The 21326-nt window shown below is 37.0% G+C and overlaps 1 protein-coding gene across 5 annotated transcripts in view; it reads left to right on the forward strand.

Annotated features, from left to right (window-relative positions):
• SH3TC1 (SH3 domain and tetratricopeptide repeats 1) overlaps positions 1 to 9114 on the forward strand; it is a 31345-nt gene extending 22231 nt beyond the window's left edge. For all 5 annotated transcript variants that reach the window (XM_051798315.1, XM_051798317.1, XM_051798318.1 and 2 more), the window contains 7 exons: positions 607 to 2295; positions 2668 to 2848; positions 5128 to 5278; positions 6770 to 6892; positions 7187 to 7337; positions 8174 to 8370; positions 8603 to 9114. In XM_051798315.1, coding sequence (XP_051654275.1) covers positions 607 to 2295; positions 2668 to 2848; positions 5128 to 5278; positions 6770 to 6892; positions 7187 to 7337; positions 8174 to 8370; positions 8603 to 8833 — 2723 coding nt within the window. In that variant the 3' untranslated portion in view covers positions 8834 to 9114. The remainder of the gene's footprint in view (positions 1 to 606; positions 2296 to 2667; positions 2849 to 5127; positions 5279 to 6769; positions 6893 to 7186; positions 7338 to 8173; positions 8371 to 8602) is intronic.
• Positions 9115 to 21326: the final 12212 nt, after the last annotated feature.

Below are 21326 nucleotides of genomic sequence, written 5' to 3' on the forward strand. Positions count from 1 at the left end.
CTGGTTAACCTGCTCTCAGGACATACCCTTACTCAGCTTGCATGCTTGAATTCACATTTCCCTTATACCTTAAGTCCAACCTGTATCCATGCCCCGACCCAGGGCCTTTTTTCCAGCCTCCAGTTCAGACTTTGGGTCTTCCTAGATTCTCATCTTCTCCTTCTTACTAACTAGACTGAACTGTAATTCATTGGCAGATCTCTCTTGCTCATATATGTGTAGAGAGAGCAGAGAATATACAGAGTGTATTTTTGAGTGTACACAGACACAAAGCAATTTGAATTAATACTGAACTTCAGTTGGATTAGTGTTGGATCAGGCACAGGGTCTGGCTAGACAAGTATATGGATCCCTAACGTCCTTACACATGGCAAGTCCTGTTTATTCCCACTCCTCCAGTCTCCCACACTTGTTCCTCCCTGATCCTTCTTGGTATCTCTTTTTACATCTTTTCTTGTCTCTTAGCCATACTGTTAGGAAATCACAGTATGTTTACGTAATGTTTTCTTAAAAACATCTTCTACTGAGAAGTGTTTTGGTTGGTCTATGAGAGGTCTGTGTGTGCATGGAGGAAGTTATGATCTGTACCTTATTTTTAAATTTCAGAAACTCCATGCTCCCATTCTAGTGCAGGATCCACTAGCAAGAATGGCAAGATAGAAGAACTGCTGAAGAACTTCAAGAATTTGGAGGCCACTGAGGCAGGAGAGCCAGCTACAGAAGGAAAGGAATCTGCTAGTTCTTCAAAGACTGAAATCTTTCCTCCACCTGAAGGACCTCGCTTCCACATATGTCAAGATGATGTTCAAGCATTTGACATCCCTGAGTCTCTGCTACTCTTCTTAAATAGGAAAGAGTATGAGAGCAACTTCAAAAGCCTGTATGATTTCTCTTACTCATTTACCAACACCTTATTTTATGGATTTTCAGAAGAGGAAGAACTGGTTAGTTTTTTAAGATTAGCAAGGGAAGCAGCAAAGAAAGCAGGTATGTCCTGGGCACTAGCAAGGCTATGCTTTCTCTTAGGTAGGCTTAGTGTTAAAAAGCTGAAGTTTTCCCAAGCTCGGGTGTATTTTGAGGAAGCACTGAGAGCAGTAACTGGAGTGTTTAATGATTTGTACTTCGTGATTGCTCTTTATACAAATCTAACAGTCATCTACTTGACACAGAAGAACAAAGAAAAGTGTGCTCAAGTTTTTGACAAGGCTACATCTCTTCTCATGGGAATTCCCAACTACATTTGCAGTGCTGACCTGGAGTCAGATATACTGAAGTATGCTCTGAAGAGGACAGTTTTGAGCCAGAACAAACATGCAGAGGCAAGGGCATGCTTTCTACTGGCAAAACATTACAGCGCACGCAAACAGCACGACGAGGCACTGCCATTCTTGGAAAGGTTTCAACTCTTGCTCAATGACCTGGGTTTACAAAACAACTTATCCAACAACTGTTATTTCAAACTAGCAGAGTCCTACAGTGAGAAGTGTTTGCCACACATTGTATTAAGTTGCATAAAGGTTACCTCTCCCCAGAGCTCCAGTACTTTAATGGATTCCCTGAAAAGGATTGATTTAATCATCAAAAATGCTCCCAAACTCTATGGCCTGAAAAAGCTCAGACAAATATTCCCATCCCAAATTGCACCTTACCTCATACAAGCACTTTCATCTGCATTTACTGATGAGCAGCAAGGACTGTGCAGCACCATCTATCTTCACTTAGCAAAGCTGTACAGCCACCACAAACGGTATGGAAAAGCCATTGCTTACATGATGAAAGCACTGGACTCTGATGCTTCTGCTAAACCAGAGGAAACTATTAACCACTTGGTTTCACTTGCTTGGTTATACATTCTTTACAAGCAATATGATGTGGCTTTAGCCATTTTAAATACTGTTGTAGGCTCTCCATGGAGCAGTCCTCACCAACTAGGCATTGCTTATAATATGCTTGCTATTGCTTTGAAAAGGACAAACAACACAAAAGAAGCTGCTGAGAGCTACTACAAAGCACTGCGTCTTTCAGAAGAGGCTGAGATGACCCATAACCAAGCTATAGCCCTGGCTAATCTTGGGGCACTCTGCCTGCATGCAGCAGCCAGCAAGCTTGCAGAACATTATTTTATCCGGGCAGTTAAGCTATTCTCCAAGCTTCCAAGTATGGACTGTGGTCAAGACTTTATCCAAGTCCTCCTTCAGTTGGGATGTTACTATGTTGGTGGAACTCAAAGGGAAAAAGGAAGGTTTTACTATGAATGGGCTTTTTTAGTTGCAATGGAGACAAGTCATCTGGAGAGTAAGTATATCTCTTTTTCTCTCAAGTTACAAAATGTACCCTGTTTGGGAATTTTTGTTCTATAGGTATGTTAGAGCTGCATTTAGAAGAGGCATATCTTATTTTCTTTATTCTTGCTGCCATGATTAAGGAGCTTATGCAGGTAAGGTGATTGTGTTACTATTTTATTTTGGAGATGAAGTTTGAAGTAACCTCTAGACTTTAACTCTGGGGGTGAAGGAAATGGCAGTGGGATCTTCGTATTACGACTTTTACGTTTTTCATTGACTGCGCTGTGATTTGTGAAATGGCGAGAATTAATAATTTTAAAAATAATTTAACTTTCATTTTAAAATAGAGATTCATATTAGTATTTCCAATCTATTCTCCCAGGTCAACTGCAAGCGATTAAACTACTGTGTCAGTTTTACAGTACAGTTGTTCCCAACGAGGCTCAGTGTGTCATCTACAATGAATATCAACTATCTTTAGCTAGAAAGATGTCCAACAAAGTTCTGGAGGGACAAGTTTTGGAAACTATTAGTCAGCTCTATTTGTCTTTAGGAACAGAAAGGTAAGACATGCTAAATGACTTTTCATTCTGATTTTAACTTTTCTGTTATGGATCTCAATTTGTGCAAAAGCTGAATATGACGAATTTTTTTTCCTCTCTCCGCTTTGCTAATACACTTTATCAGAATTGAAGGGTCCAATGCTAGTGGAGATTTCTCTTGTTTCTTTTTGAGTAACTATAATCTCTCAAGGGAGACAAGATGTTCAGCAGGAATTAGCAGCACTTGAAGAACCAATTTATTTTTAAAATCTATATAAATACATTTTAAACATATTATTACGCAACTCTTGACAACTGCTATATCAGGTGACTTGTTTGCAATGATTTTTGCAAGACTTTTAAAAAAAAAACCAAACAACTAAATTATGTATTCTGAACAGGCCAGGCATTAAATTGTCACTATGTAAGTGTTTCTCTTTGAGGAAAGGCTTTTATCAAAAGTTATATAAGTATGAAGCCTATGTGCAAAACTGTGTAGCTTTAGTCTCCAGCAATTTCTATATTGCTCTTATTTTCAGAATACCAATTTTTTGCTTTCCACTATTGAAATAACAGATTGCACAAGTTAAATCATAGTAACTAACAGGTGTTGGAGAAACTTACAGGTTTCTCTAACAATGTTTAAAGTACCTTTAAAGGCTTTTTTTTTTTTTTCCTACTGTACTTCAGGGAATCACTTCAGATTCAGGTATTTTCAAGCATGCCTCAGTAAGGATAAAAAAATATTCTCAGTTGTGGAAAGAGAACAGATGCCTGTTTTAACTTTAAGTGGCTGCAGTCCAAGCATCTAACTTTGCTAGTAGATCACCCAATTTATTTTGCTTTGGTCATTGCTTTTTAATGAAATAGTTGGTGACCATTCTTTGGAGAGACTGAAGAGAAAGGGGTTGGTTAAGATTTCAAGCTACCTGGACTTTGCAGAAGGATTTTACTAGCTGGAGAAGCTGCTGCTTAGTGTGCTTGTAATGCACAAAGCTTAGGTTTCCTAGGAGCCTGGCTCCCAGACTATATAACCTTAACAGGCTACCAGAAAATAACACAGTCAATGTGGTATTAGACCATAGTATCACAGTATTCTTTGAGTTAACAGCCCTGAGTAACAGGGCACATATGTCTGTGGTAAAGTAACAGAAAACTACTGTGTCCATGCCAGTGGACCAGCCTGACCTGTTCCAGCTGCTGTGCTGGGTTATGAATTGGCAGATGCTTCTATCTGCTGTAAAAGCAAAGACTCTGATGGAGGGATGAAAGTAGCATTCAATAATTGGGCTGGGTTGGACTACTTCAACTATCTTGCCTTTCCTTGTGTTAGCAGCTTGTTAGCAGAGCAGACTGAAATGTTAGGCTTGTTCAGTGAATCTTTACTTCCTCTCATGATTATAAAATGAGTGACAGGTCTCTTCAATCTCTTTTTAAGAATCAGAAAATGATAAAACCAATTTTTTCCCCTCAGATGAAATATCTTGTTGAGATAGAACTGAAATCTTGATAGTGTGAAGTACAAGGGAGGGTATTACTGTAAGATTTGTTTTGGTTCTCTTTGGAGCTCTAAGCATGCTGTTCTAAAGATGCACTCTGTAAGGGTTCACTGTAACTATGCAGGTCATGTTATATTTTAATTGTTTGTGCCTTGTTTGTGCATGGAAGGAAATGCAACAGGTCAGGGTGATGGGAATACAGCACAAGACAGATTTAATGAGTCCAGATTTTCTATGTCTGTTATAAAACATTGTAAAGTCAATAAATCTGATATTTCTTTCTTTACACTTAAAGAAAATTGCACTGTCTAATGATCTGATAATTAAGGTGCTTCTAGAACTGATCATGTCATGTCCCATTCTCCTCTGCCCTACCACCCCCCTCCCCATTTTCCCTGTTTTTTTACAATTGCTGATTAGTCTGAATTGTGCTTAAGTCACATGGCCTAGCTGACTAAAAAAAGAGATTACAGATGCAATTTCTTTCTGAAGTTTTTAGGAAAAATTCATTAATGATAGAAGAGTTAAAGATGAGGAAAGATTTTTCTACCTCTCAGTTTGGGGTAGAGAAAGGACACATCTCAACTGTCTAGCAGGAAACATAGATGGAACAAAAAAAAAAGAAGAGGAAAAAGACTGAGTTCTCTGGTTACTAGTGTAATATAGCTGAGAAATTATAACTGTGCATGAAGTAGGGGAAACAGATTGTCTTTTATATTAGCATGAAACTTTTCTCACTGAAGAAAACCATTTGCAATTCTGAAGAAACCCTTCAGTGATTAGCAGTTCTACCCGTTTCAGGGCCTACAGGTCAGCTCTGGAATATACCAAAAGAAGCCTTGGAATATTTATAGATCTCCAGAAAAAAGAGAAAGAGGCATATGCTTGGCTACGGGCAGGAAAGATATATTATGTACTGAGGCAGAATGAGCTTGTGGATCTTTATATTCAGGTATGGTGTCAACATGGTGCAGGAGGCATGGTAAGGGTAAGTAATTCAACATAGTGATCCCAGAGATTTTGCTAATGTATGTTCTGAATATATAGTGACACTATTTATGTAATGCTCAAAAGCATTTTCCATTGGTGCTTCATTTTAATGTATTGCTTGACTCTCTAAAGATTCTGGGCAGTGACCTTTCTTAGTTCCTGCTCTACTGTAAAAATACTTTTCTCCCAAATTAAAGGGGAGTGCTGCCTCATGCTGCAGGATCCATACAGGGATTGAGTCTTGACTGCTGTATGAGTAGTACCAAAATGTGATCTCTAAATAAAATAACCAGACACCTGTTGTTAGGATGTTTAGAAAAGAAATCTACAAAACCTGAAGATGTAGGAAAAAAGTTCATATTAAAATGTCCTGAGACACAATATGTGGTGCTACTGAAATGAGTTTTTCTCTCAATTAGGTTACATTTTTGAATACTTACAAGCAAAACTGAATGCATATGTTTACAAGAAGGACCTGTTCTATACCCCTGTTACTTCTTTCTTTTACAAAATGATTTTAGCTGATAGCCCCCAAGTCAGTCACCTTGTGGTACAACAGCAAAATCAGCATGTGGGGTAATTTTCTCTATCTGCTTGGCTTTCTCCAAGAGGAGGTGTGTGTCAGGCACATGCATGTGTATTTTATACTGTGCATGTATGGAATATGGAATTTAGAGCAGAGTGTCAGTGCCTATCCACGAGGAAAGTCTCAAAGCAGGAATCTGCCCACTAAAAATTTGACCGCTGTGATTTATGCCAGTAACTTGTGCAAATCATCACATCTTAACTTGCCTGTAAAACACAGACTCCACAATGTGATGCAAGAGTCCTTAGGCACCTGAAGCCAAAACAGGTAGAAAAGAATCGCTGCCTTTGTGCTTAAGTAGAGAGAATGTACTTTTTCATTACTACTTATCCTATCAATAACTGAGTATCCTGGTATTGTTGCCTTGGGGAAGATGCCTGCTGCCTTTCATTAAATCCTTTTTGTTAACAAGGCATGTATTTATTCAGGAGAACAGGATAGTGGATCTCCATTTATTTACAAAATTCACTCCACTGGCTTTTAAAGGTGCAGTTAATAATACCTACCTTAAAACTGAAACATTTCTGTGATATATTCGATCTATTTCAAATTTAGTATGTTTAGTATGCAGCTATCAAATACACTAGTGATTTTAGAGTGCCATGTCCTGATAGAGGTAGCAGGATACTATTGTCAGATAAAGGGAAAACCAGGCTTTGTTTCTTCTTCAGTAGCTGCTGCTGGCTTGCTCAAAAACAGGTTATCACAAAAGACCATGTTCTCATCAAATATAGCCTTTCCTATCATTATAATAAGAGAAGCCTTAGGGATTGTTTTTTCCAATTGCTTGTACTTATTTTGTTCTACCATGAAGTAACCAAGATTTATTTTTTCGTTTTCCTTCCCCATTCCCTATTTTCACTTCAGGTTGCTCAGGATGCTGCTCTTTGCACAGGAGATCCAAATTTAGGAATGGAATTGTCTGAAGCTGCTGGAGACATATTTTTCAATGGTACTTGGGAAAAGGAGAAAGCCGTGACTTTCTACAGGGTTTGTGCAGTTTTTTAGTGCATCGATAGTTATGTACCTCCCCCCACAGGAGGTATTCTACAAATACTGAACCAGAAGCTGATCCTCTTAGCAAACAGTTTATAAGCTATTGCAGCTGAGTACTTTGTCATGGTGTTAGTAGATATCTCCTGTTTCAACTTCTCTTCTGGTTGCAAGTTATGTTATAAGCAAAGAGCAAAATGAAACCAGAATTACTCGATTTGATGTAAACGAGAACCTGTCAGTGCACATCTTGGAGTCCAGCCATAAATAAGATGCTATTATGTGTTTCAGGACAGGGCTCTTCCACTTGCTGTTCAGACTGGCAACAAAACCACTGAACTCAGATTATGCAATAAACTAGTGGAATTGTTGATGAATCTAAGGACCTATGAGGAAAGTCTGGAATATGCAAGAGCGGCTCTTATGCTCAGTGTAAATTTAGGTAAGACCGATTTCTATTATAGCTGAATATGAATGATACCTCTAAAAATACAGCAGAACTCTAAAGCTTTATTCCCTTTAATTCATCAGATTTCTTGCCAGGATTTCATAACAATACTATAATTGCTACTTTGCCTCTGGTCAAGAACGAACAACTTTATTGCTGCCTCTTCTAGCTCTATGTTCATAATGGAAAACCTTTGAGAGAGTGTAGAATTAAACCTTGAATTTCAAGTGCAAACTGAGTATGCTTCTAACAGCTAAGATGTAATGCTGATGAATAATATTGTCCCAAGAGTCTTTTGAGTGTCATATGCTTCCAGATTTGCTCATAGCCCTGCTGGTGAACCAACACAGGATGAAGTAATCAAAAACAATAGGTCTAGTTTTAAAATTACTGTTCAAACTTGGGAGCTGTTCAACTGATTAAGAACCCTCTCACCCCTCTTTACAAGCACTGACAGGTGATTTTGAGCCTACTGAAAATCATCTTTTTGTCTTTAATCCTGCTACTTTTCTGTCTTTCATTCCTTTCATAGTAATCTATTTGTATTCTATGTAAGTATGCACAGGGTGTGTATATATATATATATGAGAGATTAATATAGCTATTTCTTAAAATCCTGGACACTGTCAAATCCTACAGCAGGAAATTCAGAAATTTCATGACTTTTTTCTTAAAGGGTATGTATCTCTTAAGCAAAAGTAATTTTATGCAATAAAGGCTCAGCAAATTCAATACAGAAATTTTAAAAAAAAATAGTGTTGATGTATTCTGATTTGAGACTGATTACTTTATCTCTTTGGTTTTATCTTATTCATATGTCATCTCACTAGGAAATCAGCTGAATGAACGAATAGCTTACCATCGTCTGGCTGTCATCCATCACCATTTGGGTCACTGTGAACTAGCTGAACATTTCTATTTAAAGGCCTTGTCCCTCTGTTCCTCCCCTCTGGAGTTTGAGGAGGAAACACTATATTATGTCAAGGTGTATTTGATCTTAGGAGATATTATATTCTATGACCTTAAGGTAAGAAATTCTAATAACAGCTGCAGAAAATTGTTACGCTGATTAATGTTTCACAGAATCAAGTTTTGCCGTGTTCTGGTTTTGTGTGTTTGAAATGTAAACAATAAAGTGGAAAAACCTACTGAAGTTTAGAATCTATATTACTTTTGTTAGATATCTACAAGCCTGAGCTTGGCAGTTGTCTTACACTAATTGTACTATAGAGGTACTATTTTCATGTCTCTTATTTCAGGATCCCTTTGATGCAGCAGGCTATTACCATTTGGCACTTGCTGCTGCCATGGACCTGGGCAATAAAAAAGCTCAACTGAAGATTTACACCAGACTTGCAGTAATCTACCATAACTTCCTTGTGGATCGGGAAATGTCTCTCTTCTTCTACCAAAAGGCAAGAACCTTTGCAACAGAGCTGAACGTCAGGAGAATAAATCTAGCTCCTGATCAGTGTTACAAGAGATCATAAGCATCCTTGGAAAATTCAGTCTAACTGCTACAGAAGTACCTAGAGAAATACTCCACTGGCTCTGTGGGAAGATGCATTCAATGTTTCATTATGCATGTGCTGTAAGCCAGAGCTCAGCATCCCAGACCGTATTACCAGTTTATGTGACAGTGAATTACATTTCATTGTCTTTAAGATATACAGTCTTGTACTTGTTTAAGGATGTGAACTAAAACCAAAACCCAACAGTTTTGTTGTTTGTTTTTTTTTTGTTGTTGTTTTTTTGTTTTTTGTTTGTTTTTTTTTAAAAACTACAGTTTTCTTTGCTACATGTTTCTGCCTTGCTGGATACTGGAAAATGATTAAATGCGATGAAAAATATTTAATAAAATGTTATAGAGGAAAAAACACTCAATATGCATTGTGGCCTTTCTTTCCATGACCCAGCTCTATTACTTTATTTTCACATCAAGTAAATACATTTGCACAAGCATGTGAGGTGTGGTTGAGAATTTTTTTGATCCAGTTCCCCAGACATCACCCCTCATTTTCTATCAAATTCATCTACTGCAATGCTTAAGCTTTTTCTCCTAGTTCCAGAAAACACTTATGTACATGTCATAGTAACTATATAAGCTTTCTGATTTCCAGAACTGAAAGCTCTAGTACTATGTGAGTTTTTGTGGATTTCAGTTGTCGTATATTTGGTCTTTTTCCCTATTTTCAAAGACGTTTTTTTATTTTTAATTAACCCTTTTCAGAACTGTCAGTATTGCCTACAATGACTTATTACAGCATTTCCTACTGTGTTGCATATAGCTAAATTTTGTTCAGAAAAATGTATTATTTCACTTCAGTTGCAAAAAAATCTAGATTGTTAATTTTGATTGTGCTAAATCTTCATGCTTCAAAGCATTTTCATACGAAAGCTATAGCAAAAATGACATACTAGATCAGGCTGCATATTTTGAGAAGGAATGTGTCTTAAAGTATGGTAATATTACAATTAAATATTCAGGTACATTATGAGGTGATGCCTTTTCTTCTAAGAACTTCCTTCACAAACTGCTGGTTTATTTCAGGCTTCAGAGGCATGACAAAGAATGGAAATATGGAAGTGTTTTTTAGAAGTTCCACACATAGTCTCAGAAACCAGATAGGAGCTGTTGGCTACATAATATAGTTGTTTATACTGTCAAACCTGGGGAAAGGTGCAAACCACCTTTTTTGCTAATCTGTGTCTATGTAATCTCATGGCTTTGTTTTTTGCCTAAGAATTTTCTTTTTCTAAAATCTGTCATTCAGACCATGTTTTGAATTCTTTCCATATATACATTCCGGTATCTGACTTTTGTTGTCTTTTTGACCTTGTGAATTCTTTGTCAGTTTTTTTACTTCTTCCCTACAGGAAGTAAGGATACATATATATATATATATGTATGTATATTTTACATGTATGCATTCGTACATATATATATATATATTTTATATTTTTTATATATATTTATAAAATTGAGATAGATCAACATTTAAGATACTCTCCAGGGAAGCAGGAAGTGCATATTTTTCCTTGGTCTTCCCACAGTCTATATAACAGATAATTGTCACTACCATGATAACTGTGACCTGTTACCTCGAAGAGATTTAATGACTTAGGTAGACAAGGCAACTCTCTACAGTCCTGCTCCTAGTTCAAGGTCCAGTAAGTGAAGTGGCCCTTTAGCACTGTACCTTTGAGCTTATATACTTTGTACCTGCTATTTCTAGAAGGCTTTTTACACAAAAAGCATTGTAAGCGTTTCATTTGTTTTTTCTTTTGACACTGTGAAGCTGAAAGTCTTACTGTTTGGGTGTATTAGGAACTTACCTTGAAGACTCAGATTCATGCTGGTGCCATACAGTTCCACTAAGCATGGGAAATTAATTATGCCATATTCGCTTCATTTTTTTGACCTGAAAACTCAACAGAAGTCCTGTATGATCTCTGCAGAGCTGTGAAAATTGTGGATGTTCCTCTCTGTTCATTAACTTGCTTTTCAGTGCTTGACAGTCTATTTTCCGTTTCATTTGGTTTTCAGACTAGACAAATTTATAATCTCTTGCTGGTTCTGATTGTCGCAATCATAGGCAGTCTCTTTGTATTCTTGGAAGGGAAGCTGCACTTCCTTATCTGGAATTCAATTTTGCTGACAAGACTTGTCTTCTTTCTTTCATGGCTACTTCATCTTGTTGCATTCATTCCACAGAATTTTTGCTTTCATATCAGTTTAGTTCTATATTTTTAATTCACCCTTTAATATTAAATTGTGCTTGAGTATTATATAGTACATGGAATTTCTTGGACTTTCCCTTGAAGCCAGTTGAACAGCATATAAAAATGTATAGCTTTTCAAAAAACAGGATCTGAATTTTCTCCTTGCTCTGATGACATGGGAATTCTGTGTTTTTTCCACTCAATGTGGTTAAAGTGCATCATGGACATAGGATTTCAAAGAACTGCATTCCTATTATATATATAAATGGGGTTTTTTTTTTTATTTGTAAAAACTTGTTCAAAACCTGAGAGGTCTTTAAATACACCTTTTTCTTGAGGAAGCACAACATCATTTTATGATTCTGTAATAACAAATGCAACCAATGCATTTGGACAGCAAAGTTGGAATTTACAACTTCTGGGAGGAATTGAATCTGGGCTAAAGGATTTTGCTGTTAAGTCCTGTTAATCCAATCAGGAGAAGTAGGATTTATTTTCCCTTCAGGAGACATCTGTTAGATGGCCCTACTCTCTTTAGCATGAAAGAATGATCAACTGCCTACAATACAGAATCCCATATGTGGGTGGGATGAATCTTACCTGGTGAGCTTCCTGGTGAAAGTCTTTATAAATGGAGTCTGATTTTTTTGAGATAATCTAAAATTCTGTTTTCCCATAGCTGTTAAGTAAATAATCAATTTTGTCTAGATAACTGGTAGAACATTCTCCCAGATTAATGAAGCAAAAAGGCTGAACAGCAGGGAGTCTAGCTGCCTCCTAGACAGGGTATAGAAAGATGCCTCCTAGATGGGGTATACCTCTGCAGAGTCTGTTTGTTAGAAAAGACAGTGAGGGATGGAATGTTTGAATGATAAATGAAAAACAGACATAGTAAGCACATGAAGATTCAGAGGGGTTCTAACCAGAATAAGTTATGTAAATGATCAGTAGCAAAAGTTTGATACTCTCAATGAACCAAAAAGTCCTGCTGAGCTGTTAAAAGCTCTGCAGGCGCTGACACACTGTAGGTATTTCTGCTTGATTTGAAATAACAAGGTTCTGCTTCCAGGAAGCCATGAACTGGTGCCTGGGAGCAGCTCCATGTCTAGAACTTTGTCAGAGACAGAACCAGATACTCATAGTACTTTCTCATCCAGGAATGACGTATTTATGGTGCTTTCTCATCAAGCAATGATGCCAAGTGTCACCCCTTCATTTTTAAAATGGGATTACAGAGAAAGAAATTGTAATGATGCTGTCATGGTATGGAATACTTAATTACTGGAAAGCGGTTTCCATCTAGAGAAGCTCACATTTCTAAAGAGAAAAATACAGAGTATTGTACTCAGTAGTCCAGGGATCTGTCCTTCTCTCCTGGTTCGATAAAAAGACATGCTTTGTGTGTGTACAAGGGAGTGAAACCCTGTCCTCTCATGGCTAAGCAGTTCACTTTGGACTAATGGATGGCTGGGCTCCATCACCCACACTCTGAAAGCCTTGCATTATGTACCTCTGCACAAAATAATTTCTTGAGTGGAAACTGGTGCACAGCATTCCTGGTTGCTTGGTGTCCCGTTAGTCTCTTTACGAGAGCAAGAGCTTCACTGCTTTCTCATGTCCCCATTTTTGCAATTTTAACCTCCTTAGAGAAGTCGAGCCCATTTCATGATGATTTTTTCAGGACCCTAATCCATTCAGTCTGAACACCATTTTTTGCAGGACCAAGCTATTGTGTTAGTCAGCCGAGAGAGTCTCTAACCACGCGGTGGCACTCTCTAGCTTTGCATCAGTGCCCTCCAGCCCACAAGGTTAAGAAAGGAATTCAGAAACCTCAAAAAAGTAGCACTTTCTCCATTACCCTTCCTGTCCAGCTAAAATCTCTTAAAAAACCCACACAAACAAACAAGCAAACAAAAAGCCAAACCAACTAAAACAAAAGCACAACCCACAAAAAATACCCCACAGAAACCCTTAAAAACTGATGAGCTAAAACTTAGCCAGGTCTTCAAATCACTTTACCAGGGCAAGAAAAACGTAGATCTTCCCCCAGACAGCACCTGTCATGAAGGAAATACGCTCTAAGAAAGCAACAGAGTGCTTGCAGGCAATAAAAATAATTGAAGATGATAATTCTAAGCTACTTTGAAATGCTCTAAGTGACTTGTCCACAGACTGCCTAGAGAGTTGGCTGTTCTGAAGTATGCAGATTATTTTGTAACAGGAAAACTGCTGTGTAAGTACAGAATATTGTGTTAGAGAAGAAACCTACTGAATGAGGTCGGATGCAGGCACATGTTGAAAACTGTTGGTATTATTTTTAGTCAGCTTTTAGCTTCTACTTGTTTTGTCAAGAGAAATGCCCCATGAATTGTTTTGTGTGAGCCAAGACTTACAGTATTCCAGGCAGTGACATTCAAAATACTTAAACTAAAGAACAAAGAACTTTTCCTGAAAATGTACCAAAGATATTACAGAGTTAGTAGCTGTTTTCCTACTCACTCTAAGTTGCCTGCCCGGTGTTACCCTGCTGAAGTGCTAAAGAGATGTTCCTCTAAATATTTTGCTCCTAATGTTTTCCTGCCTTCATTTGGCCATTTCATATAATGAAGATAAGAAAAATGCTTAGTTTCCCAGAATATCTATTTCAATCTGGCACGTGGGTGGCAGGTTACATTGCCTTTGCTGTGCACTGACATACTAAATGGATTGTATCTTTGCATGAAAAGACAAACTAAACGCAATTCATCTGACTTACAATATTATAAAACTTATATGCCATTTAGATTTTGAATGGCTCTCAAGAGTTATGTGCTGGGAAACTCTTGAAAATTGTCAGCAGGTGTTTTTCCTGATGTAGCAGATGTACAAAATCTGTTCACAGTAGCCTTTCTTTGCCAAGACAACAGAAGGGAATTTCACCATTGCACGAAAAATATTTAATTTTTTAGAAGTTGGAATGAGCATGATAAATGGAACATTTTTGCTTTTCTAAAAATAGCATTGATTCTTTCTGAATCTTTCCTGAAGTATATCTAACACTATGGGCTGGTGTTAGATACTTGTGTTCTATCAGTCTGGTTATATGCTGGGGGAGACAGAAACTTCTTAGGAGCCAACTCGTTCCAAAGATGGGGAAAGACTTATGAAGAACCACAGACCACCTGCTCATATTCTATTTGCCTAAGGTGAAAATACATTTCTGTGTGCCTGCCTTTGCTAATATATACCATAGTTGCATGTTTGAGATGCAACAGACCTGTTTCTTTCTCTCCCTTGAGAAGATTTAACCCAGTACCAGTGGATGTGGGTACTTTTAGTAATACCAGAAAGCAAGAGCATGTGGGTATTAGGAGATACAAGTGAGCACCTAAGAAGTGACTGAAAGTGAATTTCAACCTTAATGTTGCCTCCTCTTCTTGAGTTCTAGTCCGTTTTGGTCTTTGACCATGAATATTTGGGGATGCTTTTTTTTTTGTGTGCTTTTAAGAGAACTGAGGACTTAGGTCTGGTGATAGAGCAAACCCCCAAGTTATTTTCTGCATTTTTCTATCTTTCTCTTTAGCAATTCTTATGCATTTAATAACACACAAAAATTTCCAAATACAGATACACTGTTCTTCAGTGTCAATGCAGCAAAGCATCTATATTTTCTTGAAATTCAAATGCAAATTAATTACTTTTAGTCTACATTCCTTTTAAAAAAGTATCTTCAGCTTTGATCAACATATTGTTTATTGCAGCAATTTTTTCTCAATTCACAGAATCCCAGAACTGTTAGGTTTGGAAGGGACTTCTGGAGATCATCTAGTCCAACACCCTCTGCCAAGGCAGGGTCATTTAGAGCAGGTGACACAGAAACGTGTCCAGGTGGGTTTGGGAATATCTCCAGAGAGGGAGACTCCAGTACCTCCCTGGGCAGCCTGTTCCAGTGCTCTGTAATCCTCAATGTAAAGTTCTTCCTCGTGTTGAGGTGAAACTTCTCGTGTTTCAGTTTATGGCCATTGCTCCTCATCCTGTTGCTGGGTACCCCTACTTCTTGAGTTTTTAATTCTTGGCATAAATCTGTACTTATTTCTTTGCATTTAATCTACGAATTTTCTTTAAATCTTGGATCTTTGTCTCATATTGGTCAAGACTTACACGGTATAAAGACTTGGTTAAAAATCATGCATTCTTGTACTGATGAATTGAACTCCAGAGAAAACACTTGTAAACTGCTTACTAAGTAATTTGAAAAGTGTTTTTCTTTTATGCTCTGCTGTAGGTCTGTCAATTATACACTGTATAAAAGGTTTTTTTCGGTTCTTCCTGCATGCCAGAGAGAACATCAGTCTTCCATTCAAACACACAGCTGAGTAAATAAGTTGTTCACCATGCAATAATGATAATTAGATGACTAAAATATTATTCCTTCTTTATTATCCAAGATAGCACATTTTTTTAAACTTATAACTTCAGGTTTCTTAAGGGCTTGAAAGATTTGTAATTACAGGAAGTTTCAAGAAAATTGAGGTGTGTGTCAACAAGCATCTTAGCCTAAAAGTCTGTCCTTTACTAACAAATTTTAATTGATGTCTTTGTTTCTCACATATTTTTACTTCTTTCACAGTGGATTTTTTGTGTAGAATCCCTTCATCATTATGTATTTCCTTTTTCTGCATAACAATTGATCAATGCGTACAAATTTGCATCTGTGACTTTCTGGGTCATCAAAAAGATGACAACGCTTTCTTATTAAATCAGAGAAAAGTTGCCCTTATTGCATGTTTTGCCAATTATGTTTTGCTCTATTGCTTTCCTTTTTTAGGCATCATTTTTACTTTGGTTTAGGTCTGCCAGGCTTTTCATCACCCTCGCTGGATCCTGGGTGTCTGCCACATACCAGTTAAAGCTGGAAAAAAATCAAACCTACTTCTAAGAATGAGTCTAGAGAAAAGTGCTCTAATTGGTCAATGTTTATTTCAGACCAAAAGAAATCTGTTTACCTGTTCACTATTAAGCTTTAGTGACCAGGAACACTGATTTACTAGCAAAGTGAGGTTGCTTTAACAATGTACTTTCTCCTATCAAAAATTATTCCTGTCATAAGGTTTTAAAAAATTTTAACTTGCGTAGGACAGATGTTTTGAAGCACCCTACCAAAATCCTATGCCTACTGAGAAAGCTTCATCTACTGGCATCTTGTGGGGTGAGCAGGCTCTGCCATGTGTACGCTTCGTGCTGTAATGAGGGTGAAGCAAATAAACCTACTAGACTTCCAACAGAAAGTAAGAAAATAGCTTTGAGAAGTATGAACAAAGCTTATCCACTGCTCAAAACAAGGAAGAATGCAATGGGACCTACTTTGGGGATGCTGCTACATCATATCCAGTCTCCCATACTCCCAGCAATCATATATTAGAAGCTTCAGAATTCTCTGTTGCTTTTGGTTAAGCAGTCTGAAACACATCCTTTTTAATTGGCAAGAGGTAAAACTTAAAACAGGGCACTGAGTATATTTCTATATGGTTTTAGTCTTTGTTAATGTGCAAATATCTGCAGTTTTGCAAGCTGCTTTTTTAGTGCTTCTGAACTTTGCTTTAAAATCTATACCTGGATTACCCAATTGTATTTGTTAATCTTTTCTGAACTCTCTTCTATTTTTAATTTTTTTTTTTATAAATTAATCCTGTGTTAAATATGCTGGATATGGTTTATAATAAGTTAAATCTAATATAAACGTAGGTTGAGCATTTAGAAATATTTATATTGCTGCCTTTGGACCTCTGTGTTCACAAGTTAAGGTTTTATTTCACCCAGTTGCTGAGAAATGGAATTCTAATTTGGACAATAGGCTACATTCTCAGTTCACATAAATCAGCTAAGCTCCATTAAATAAAGCCCCAGATCTGGGTCAAATTAAGAATCTGAGTTTTGGCTGAAGGTCTATATCTAGCACGACTTTCCCTTGCCACAGGAGATAAAAGCTAAGAGCTGAGGTCCTGCATAAAGGCTCAAGTTGAATGGACTCATGGAAACAGAGCGTGAATGTGGGCTGAGAGACTGAATCTTCCATCTGGGAGCTGCTCAGCAGCCCTGGTGTGTGTGTGTTTTCCCGTGTGAGAGTCTGGAGAAGTGGGTTACGTGGGCAGGGATGAACTGGAGAAACTTCCTCAGTGTTGTGTTTGCAGTAAACTGTGAGGAGCACTTCTGCACAGGATGTAGAAACTTTGGCGTATTCCTACACATCCTTCTTTTTGTTTGTCCTCTCAGTGACCTTCCTCTCCTCTTTACTGTTCTACAAAATATTAACAGTTCTACTGGAAAGTGGGCTGCAGAGTGGGACACATTTTACAGGATTTGGTTTATAAAACCCATTAGAGAGGTCCGATTCTGGAAGAGCATCACAAGTGCGTGCTTTAAAACCAGTAACCAGTCTCCAACTTTCCTTATAGTTAGAGATCTTGCAGATTTTTTTTCTCTCCTGAAAAAAATCTATAATCCTTTATTGGCTGATCCATATTTCTGTAATTAGAATCTTCTCCCATTCCACAATTCCAAAGCCAAGTTACTGTCCGCTTTGTTTACACTTTCATGAAGATAATATTTGGATGATTTTACTGGAGTGTGATTTTGACAATTTCTGCTTGGATTCTTCCTTACTTTTTCTGTCATCTTATGCAGAAACCTTCCACAGTTAGCCTATCAGTTAGACTGCATGAGAGACTATCAATGAGAGGATAATTTTATTCTTCATTTAATTTTGAATATTAGGGAGTCAGGAAATTGTAAAACTGAGCCTTCAGTTCTCCTGAATTAAGAGAAAATATAAGGGAAACTGTGAATGATTTTTATTTCTCAAAAGGTGTATCAAGCTATATTTTCATAATCTTTTTTAATTTCAGAAATTTTAACTTAAATCTGAAACAGCTTAATATAAATGTTCAGATTAAGCAAGCACATGTATTTTCAATATCACTCAGCTAGTTTAAAATACTCTTGTGAGCATCTAATAGAATCTGCATCTTATTAAAGTAACAATGCGTGTGGGATATTCCACAGTGGTTTTCCACTGTGATCAAAGTAGTTTGGAGACTTACAACCTAGCAAAAACAGTTTCATGATACTTCTAGATCCTCCTTCCTTTGGTTTTTTTGAGGTTTTTTGGAGTTTTTTATCTGTTTTTGTATAGTAATACAGTGTTACTACCCTGCTTTTAATGACTTTATTTCTACTTCACAAAAAATTCAAGCATAAATTATCCTAGAGCATCCTAGAATAAATTATGCAAACAGTTCTTTCGGAGTACAGAAAAAAAATAAATCTGTGCATTAGACAAGTACAGGGCAGCACTGAATCTTTAATATCTTCATTGCATCTTCAAAAGTAGTATAATATTTTGTCATGGTATTGGTTAGTTATGCCATAGCAACTAAAGATAAAGTTGCTAAACTCACTCCTGTGTTACTGGTAGTAACATAGTTTATGCAAAGGGATTTAAACTGGTAACTGGAGAATGTGCTTGCCAATAAGATTCAAGCATTCATTAGATACATTCCCATAGGAAGTTCTTGGTAAAAAAACCCCACAAACAAAAAAACAAAAGCAAAAAAAAAAAAAACCAACAAAAAATATTATCAAAAAAGGTACAAAATGTACAAGGAAAGGTACCAAAAATATTACAAAAGGATGGAAGATTGCAAAGTTAAGATTTGGCATATTATGTCTGTTTTCCAGATCTGTCATAGTTTTATTCCTTTACTCCAGCTCAGAAATTCCTCATATCTATATTTTTTGCAAACATACAATTGATATTAAGATTTTAGCCCTATTTTTATTTTGCTTAAAGTGACTGCAATACTTACTTTCATACAACAGAAAGAGGATTAGGACACTATGGAAGATACATGAAAACAAAGATAATAGTTACACCTCACGGAATAAAGTACTGAAGTTACAACCCTTGAGTTGCCCAGGCCTACAGCTTCTGTCAGCTGAGTCTAAATGTCTCAGATATGTTCACAATCTTGGCCAATGTCTGAATTCAGGTATAATAAAGAAGAATGTGGTAATTTTCACTATCATGTTTAGTTGTTGTATTACAGGGTGTGGTGGAATATCAGTGTGTAAAATCATCCATATCTTGAGGCAATACTTCTGAATAAATGGTGGAAAACAGAATGGATCACGTTCATCCAACTTTTAGAAAACATCTGAAAACAACCTGAAGCTATTTTCTTCCTTTCAAATGCTTAATCCATTAAGGGGAAGTGGCTCTCCATTGCTGGGTGGAGTAAAGTATCAGATTTCATCTGGTCCATACTCTTCTGCACATGAAAATCATGTTCATTCTTTAAATTCATCTTTCATGAATCAAAACAAACCAATAAAAGTCTCTGGAATAAATCATCATGCAAATAAAATGGTAGAGGCTTAAATCATCACTTAGGAATATGTTTATGTATTTATAATTGAACTTACTAAAATAAAAGATCTTGTAACAAATTTATTTCACACATCCTTTCCCAAAGAACATACAAATCTTGTGCAATCCCAAGAGCTTACTCTTGGATGGAATTTTTTGTTATTATAGAGTCTAGCAGAAAAGTGTAAAGTCTCTGCAGTTTGGATTTGACAACATTGCAATTCTTGGAATACTGTTGTCCTTTTAATTTGTAAAACCTGGAGCAGCCATTTAGGTAGCCATCTTTCCTCTGGAACCCCAAGGATCTCAGAAGTGGGATTTAATAAAAAAAAGGCCTAATATTCACCACTGGCCTAAGACTGGCAGTAGGAAATACCAAGATGATGGTAAACTGTCTTTGTGCTCATTTCCAGAGTTTTGCAGGATAAGTACTTTAATGGGACAGTGGATGAAGGTGACGTAATAAAAGCCAAATTTTATAAAAGAGTGTCACATCATACATCCTCTTGTACAAGAACATGTAAATATGTGATTTATATACTGTTGAAAACAAGCAGTTGGGACTTCATACTATCAAAATGGAAAGGGTTTCAAACATCAACCTTCAGAGGGATATTTTTGGGCCTGTTTAGATGTTTTAAAGAAATCCAAATGTCTACAATTTGCCCTACATGGCAAATTGAAAGGGGTAGGATCAGAATTCAAATCTCTGAGAAAGGAAACTAGTGTTAAAGTCCTGTGTTATGGAAAATAGATGTGGAATGGAGAACAGCTGACTGGGTAACAGAAGCGGATGGAGGATTGTAGTGGGTGACAAGTCAGACATGAACAAACATTTTGGCTGTAGAACAAAAATGGCAAGCGTCAAATCAGTAGAAGTGTCACAGACAACAAAGAGAAATTTGTTCTCTGTCCAGTGAGATCTTGGAACCGTATCAGTTTAGGCACAATACAACACAAGAAAGATGCTGACAAATTAGAGTACAAAGAGGAACAATAAAACTGATAAGAAGTTTCAAAAATATAAACTTTGAGGAAGACTTGAAGGAACAATGTTTGTTTAGTCTAGAACAGACTGAGGGCAGATATAACACTTCACAATGTAAAAGCCTTTTAGGAAGAAGATATCTCTTCTCATCTGCAGGCAAAAGGAAAATAAGATTTATATTGTATATTTTGACTGCTTCATTAAAGTACCAACATCTATCACATAAGGAGGGTCTCATTCATTGCAACTTTTTAAAAAGAAATTAGATACAATTTTTTTTAATATTTAGTGTCCTGGTTGTAGTTATTTCTGCCTCAGGGTTGCACTAGATCCCCAAGGATCCTTCTGATCCCTTGTATTTGCATGCTTTCAGGGTTTAATTTGACAAAAAGGAACGGCTTAACCTGTGGAGGGATCAAAAGAATTCCATCTGTAAGTGTCGCAGAGCCTAATGGATATAAGCCAAAGGAGATGGTGATTCAGACTCTTTCATGTCTAGCTGTCCAACCACTAACTAAAAAGGCATTATTTCCCTTGGTTGTGTTCTGTAGAGACAAACTATGCTTACATCACTAGAGCAAGAGATATGGGAAATCTGTTTTCTTTCAGGTTTTTGAGGGTACAGCCATATCTTTGGCACTGTCAGTGCTGATGTGCATGTGACCAGTGACAAAGCTGTAAGCATACATGGGATTTAGTCAGGTTGAAGAGTTCAGAAGAGATTTTGAATGGTGGTTATACCAAAACACCGGATGGATACTTAGTAGAGAAATCCCATCTCCTACAGTGACTGGACGGGCTTTGGTACACCCAAGCTAAACAATTAAAAATCTTTTTGGAAGATTTAGCTTTTTCATTTTATAATTCT

This window comes from Manacus candei, unplaced genomic scaffold (assembly GCF_025592945.1).
Source record: "Manacus candei isolate 608988 ecotype Guabito, Panama unplaced genomic scaffold, ASM2559294v1 h1tg000048l, whole genome shotgun sequence".
Lineage (NCBI taxonomy): Eukaryota > Metazoa > Chordata > Aves > Passeriformes > Pipridae > Manacus > Manacus candei.